A 6,253-nucleotide genomic window follows, 5' to 3' on the forward strand; every position below is an offset into this window, starting at 1 on the left:
CTCACACAACACACACTGTTACTAACTTTTCTTTAGTTCATTGTGTCTATATCTTCAAAAAAATTGTCTTCAGATTGCTCCAAGCCTTGCAATGTTTATACCTTTCCTTTTGCAGGTGGCCACGATGTTTGCGGTGATGTTAGATACTGATTACATGAACAAACCTATGTTCAAAGAAAATTTCATGAGTGACTGGCGGAAAATACTGGGAAAGAATCACATTATTCAAAGCTTGGAATACTGTGATTTTACCCCAATATATGAATGGCATCAGAAAGAAAAGGAGAAAAAGAAACAGATGACTACAGAAGTAAGTTAAAGTTTTGTCATACTTCCTGTATGTGACATTTAAGGGACATTTGAAAGTCAAGCTGATTTATTCATATCTGCCAATATTAACAAGTTTGCTATAAGATAAGGATTACTATGATGTTTCTTGGAGAATATCTTAGAATGCTGTCTTGAATCAGATTTCTACATAAGTACAACTGACAGAATTCGCATTGCAATGATTTCATATGAAAACATATGCTTCTCTAAGACAGCTTGTCTAGACTCTCGGTATTGTAATATTTAGTTTTCGCATTTAAACTTTGAAATAGTCTATTGTACGTCATGTCATGGAAAAGAAGGTTTTCAGGTATATTAAATTTAAATTTGTCATAAGTAAATTAAGTAGTCACAGAATGAGACTGGTTATGATATAACTTGAATCAAGAAGACACATCTGAGTATTAGTATTTTTTTAACTCATTAACTTGTGCAGATTGCTCTATCATTACATATACTCTGCTGCTTGCCTGGGCACTATTGACTATTGTAATTCATAAGTTACATACTTCTCATGATAATCATAAGTTACTTTTTACGTAGTAATTAGTTGATATAGTTTTGCTATATTAATAGAAATAAACATCCTTTTAGACATTGTTTTTGTAATCACTGTTAATTTTTTGGGGGGATCTTTTCAATTGCATTTCGTGTCTATTGTGTTTTTATTCTTCCTGTGCCATTTATGAGCATTCTCTCTGATGGAACAGAGAAAAGCCTTGTCTAGCTTGTTTGTCCTGGAACAGTTAGAATATTCCGTGCTTCTAAAATAAACCTGATTCATTAGCTGTATACCTTGTATTTGAATAGATGTGTTTACCAAGTGGACATATTGGTAATACATGTTCTAATACTAATAGCGGCTAATTTGAACTATACTGTTTTGGCAGGAGAAAAAGACCATAAAAGAAGATAAGTTGAAGCAAGAGGAGAAGTATATGTGGGCTATTGTTGATGGAGTCAAAGAGAAGGTGTGGTATCTACATTATGTTGTATTTCGTACATTTTTGTGTTTTTCCTATATACACACACACACACACATTATGTTGTATTCCGTATATTTTTGTGTTTTTCCTATATATATGCTGCTTATAGAAAATCATCAATATTTCTTCAAAGACTATGAAAAAGGAAAAATAAATGTGTCTTGGCGAAATAATTTTTTTATTTTTCTTTTCTTTGCATATATTTTCATATTATCCTGCCTATTTGTAATGCGCTAGTAATGCCTTGTAAATCTAATACAGAAGTGTGATGTGCAGCCTATAATTGAGCTGGAGAGTGGAGCATATTTTATTAATTTTTTTGAAGAGCTGCTGATTAGTAAAAAAAGCAAAGATGTGATTAACTATTGATGTTTTAGCAGGTTTTGCATATTTTCACGTTTGTTTTCTTCAAACCAGCAAATAAAATCTTCAAATATCAATAATTAGTTCTGTAATAGTTTGATTTTTACTGAAGATGTGTATGAGGCCATGTATAATTGTATAGTACAGTAAATACGTTTGAAGTGCAGCTGGCTTTAGTCTATACTGCAGCATTAATGATAAGGATTCTGCATAGTTATATTCATCTTTTGGGATGTTCATGGTGCCTTATTTGTCAAACATTTTTGTTAGCTGATTACGACATAGACTCATTTATTGTGGCTTTCTTCTGCTGCATGTCTGAGGTATTTGGTAACGATGTCATTTGCAGGTTGGGAACTTCAGGGTTGAACCACCTGGATTGTTCCGAGGTCGTGGAGAGCATCCAAAGGTATATTAAACATCTTTCTGCTAGCAGTGAAGCTCTATAATTCATCTAAAATTTCCTCTTTTGTTATGTCCTGGCTCTTTATTTGAAAATTGGAGGCAACATTGGAGTTTTAATGAGAAAATATCGCTGAACAGATGGGGAAGCTTAAAAAACGTATACATCCTAGTGACATCACTATAAATATTGGAAAGGATGCACCAATTCCAGAGTGTCCTATCCGTGGTGAAAGGTTCTTCTTCCCGCTTGTTAGTTCTCTTTTGAAGATTAGGAAAATGGTCGGTGAGGTAATATTGCAAATTTATTTATTGGCAGCTGGAAAGAAATAAGACATGACAATACTGTGACGTGGTTAGCATTTTGGAATGATCCAATCAATCCAAAGGAGTTCAAATATGTTTTTCTTGCAGCCAGCAGTACCTTGAAAGGGCAAAGTGACAAGGAGAAATATGAGAAATCAAGGCTTTTGAAAGTATTGAAGATTCGGTTAACCAATAAACATCCTTAGATGTGTAGCATATTCTTTTGTTTTAGGACTAACTTAACATAATTATCTCTTTGCTGTTTGACTGAAGGACTATATTCAAGGTATAAGAGCTGCTTATACCAAGGATTTTGCAAGTAAAGATCTCACGAAGAAGCAAATAGCAGTGGCTACCTATCTTATTGATAAACTAGCTCTTAGGGCAGGCAACGAGAAGGTATAAAAACTAAAATTTTTGCTTTTAATCATCCTATACAGTGCATTTTTAGTTGATTGAGAACTTCTTGAGCAACAACAACAAACTGAGGCCTGCTTCCAATAAATGGGCAATCGGCTACATCGGCATTATACAAAGTGTCACCCTTGCTGTGAACCTGCCGCAACGCAGAACTTCATGAACATGAGAAGGATTTATTTGCAAAGAACTGTTATTATGATCCACCCTTTGCTACATGTTCTTAATTTTGCTTTTTCTACAGTTTTTTTCCCTGTGACAAATAAAATGGGATGATGCAACTTCTCAACACTTTTTGGTATGTTACAGGATGATGATGAAGCTGATACAGTTGGTTGCTGCACATTGAAAGTAGAAAATGTAGAACCAATACCCCCAAATATTTTGAAGGTAATGTGGCTTTATGTTTAGTATAACTATTTCTTAAATGTCTACATTTTAGATTTTCCTTGTAAGATTCACAAGTTTGATGGATGCTGAGGAAAAAGGTATATTGAAACAACTTCATCTCAATAAGTTGACACTGTTGACAGTTATGAGAATTGAGTTTCTTGTAATAATCACCATGAAAGTTTTTTTCACCCTGACGGCATATTGCTAACAATAATCAACTGAATTTATCTGTCTGTGTTTGCAGTTTGATTTCCTTGGTAAAGATTCTATACGGTATCAAAATGAGGTTGAGGTTGAATCTGCTGTATTCAGGGCAATCCAACAGTTCCGGAGTGGTCAGTATATGGTCTTTTGTATAATATTTGTATCTTTTCTTTAATTTAATGTTACACATTTAATATTGTTTGTATTACTTTCAGGCAAAAAGGGTGGTGATGATCTTTTTGACCAGCTTGATACAAGTAAACTAAATGCTCATTTGAAGGAACTCATGCCTGGTCTGACAGCAAAAGTTTTCCGTACATACAATGCATCAATTACCCTGGATGAGATGGTAAGATTCAACTAGGGATTTCTATTCTCCAAGTTAGTATTGGTATGCTGAATGTCTGGTTATGATTGTGGCATCAAAAGTGTATGAGAAAACGTTTACTTCGGCCCTCAAATGTTGAGGTAGAAAGAAAGGAGAAGTGGGATATACGTGCAGGCTATGTTCAAAAACTTGAAAGATGATACAAGATCTTGATAATAATGTATAACTTCAATATTGTGTTGCGAAATTTTAGTAGTGCTTACTCTTGATGGTCTATCAAAACTTGGCCCCCGTTTGGCAAACTTTATAAATGGTCAAACTTCATTTTTAACGAAACATTCCGATGGACCCACAAGTACCATTCACTTATTTCTATCTATTTATTAAATTCTTTCTGAACGGAGGATTAATAGCAGTTATTCAGAAATTAGAACTGAACTTCAAATTTTAGCGGCTACATTCATCTCTCCTAAAAATTGATGCTCCTATTTACTTATATATCTTAGACATTTGTAAAATGTGGCACATGGTTAGCTTATACAATCGAAGTTTTAAGTATTGGCAACAAATATACATGCCGTGAGTTAGTGAATGAAATTATTCATGTCAAGAAGTGTAAGTGAGAGTGACTTAAGACAGTTACATCTTGATTCCTTCACTGAATTTTACATTCCACATTCTAGTTTTTCTATTTAGCATTTCTTTAATTTGTTATTGTTCGTGCAGTTGAGTAGGGAGACAAAGGGTGGTGATGTAGCTGAGAAAGTAGTAGTTTATCAACTTGCGAACAAGGAGGTAAAGATTGTAAAACTCTTAATATCTGATGCCATCATTATTTTCCAGTCTGGTTGAAAAATACTTCTATTTTTCTTGTTGCTTGTATAGGTTGCAATCATTTGTAATCATCAACGTACTGTCTCAAAGTCGCACAGTGCCCAGATGTTGCGTTTGAATGAAAAGATAGAAGAATTAAAGGTAATGAATGACTTTTAAATCTAATTAATCACTTTGTTCGATTGATTTTTACTGAAATATTATGTGGGAAAGCAAGTGACGCAAGATGCGTATAATTTGACAATGAACAACTAGGAACCAGGAGAGAAAGGGGTGCAAAAAAGAGAAGAATGGAGGGCAAGAGGAAAATAAATCTTTATTCATATAATCTGGTTGTCAATTACAATGAATAAGGCCCTCTATTTATAGATCTAAACTAAAAGAAGTTAAAAAGAAAACAGAATTTTAATAAACTACAATTGTATCGAAATATCAAAACTAATCTTATAAAATCTAATTGAAATATAATTCAAATCAAATTCTTATTATCAAATCCTAATCAAAATATATCTCTATATTTATTCTTATCCTGATCTCCATCAGTAAGCTGCCAATGCAAGGACGTCACTGCCAGAATTTAGCACTGTTGGATCATTATCTATTTGCTTTTTTCTTACTTTTAAGCTAAAGAAGGTTAAGATTGTTTTGAAAGTAATTCTCAGTGCTATCATCCTTGAACTGAATACTTGTATGAAAAGTTTGGATGTAATATTTCAAGTCTTGTGTATTAACTTGTCTTAATTATTGTTTGTAGGGTGCTCTGGAAGAGTTGACGACAGATTTGGCTAGAGCAAAGAAAGGAAAGCCCCCAGTGAAGGGTGCTGATGGGAAACCGAAAAGGAATCTGAACCCCGAAGCGTAATACACTTATTTCATTTTTAAGTTATTCAGTGTAAGATATCACTTTGCTAATGATGAAACGATGTGCAGATTAGAGAAAAAGATAGCTCAAACAAATGCGAAGATTGAAAAAATGGAACGAGACAAGGAGACAAAAGAGGATTTGAAAACTGTAGCATTGGGCACATCAAAGATCAACTACCTTGATCCTCGAATCACAGTTGCATGGTGCAAACGTCATGAAGTTCCTATCGAGAAGGTGAAGACTTGAATTTCTGCGTGGATTACTTCTCATTGTTTCCCGGCCCTCTTAATTAGTTACTTCATGAATGAACTAATTGTTTCATACTGATGCAGATATTCAACAAGTCTCTCCTGGCAAAATTTACTTGGGCGATGGATGTGGATCCTAGTTTCAGATTCTAAATTTTTGGTAGTTATAGTGCAGGACATCCCCTCAAACTGGAGACAGCGATAGACGAACCTGAACAAAGCTCGCTCAATTGACTATATTTATTTATTTATTATTTCTGCAGAAAATTCCTGTTGTACTAAATCATCTCAATGAAATTGAAAGTGATTTTCTCCTCGCTGTGTTCTTGAGTATGATTTCTTTGTTCACGTTAACTTTTAGTTCAGACAGGGTGTTCCAATGTAATTACTGAATTATAATTATGAATTTTGCTGAACTGCTAAGGTTTTTTTATCCTTTCGCATATAGAATTATCTGGTAAAAAGCAAGCAAACTGCACTATGATTTGGATCGTGACTCGAAAATCCTTTGATTAGTAAAATAACGATTAAAATTGTATCCATCCCCCCCCCCCCCCCCCCCCCCCCCCCCCCACAA

At 34.2% G+C, this 6,253-nt stretch overlaps 1 protein-coding gene across 1 annotated transcript; it reads left to right on the forward strand.

Annotated features, from left to right (window-relative positions):
* The first annotated feature begins 76 nt into the window (after positions 1-76).
* LOC111376487 (DNA topoisomerase 1 beta-like) lies at positions 77-6,092 on the forward strand. The gene is made up of 14 exons (XM_022999446.1): positions 77-310; positions 1,221-1,301; positions 2,029-2,088; positions 2,223-2,317; positions 2,401-2,557; positions 2,661-2,786; positions 3,114-3,194; positions 3,442-3,532; positions 3,617-3,750; positions 4,456-4,524; positions 4,615-4,704; positions 5,318-5,421; positions 5,494-5,662; positions 5,761-6,092. Exons 1-14 carry the CDS (start codon positions 92-94, stop codon positions 5,827-5,829), a joined length of 1,545 nt encoding a protein of 514 aa, XP_022855214.1. The 5' UTR covers positions 77-91; the 3' UTR covers positions 5,830-6,092.
* The last annotated feature ends 161 nt before the right edge of the window (positions 6,093-6,253 follow it).

The sequence above is a fragment of the Olea europaea genome, unplaced genomic scaffold (assembly GCF_002742605.1).
Source record: "Olea europaea var. sylvestris unplaced genomic scaffold, O_europaea_v1 scaffold1511, whole genome shotgun sequence".
NCBI lineage: Eukaryota > Viridiplantae > Streptophyta > Magnoliopsida > Lamiales > Oleaceae > Olea > Olea europaea.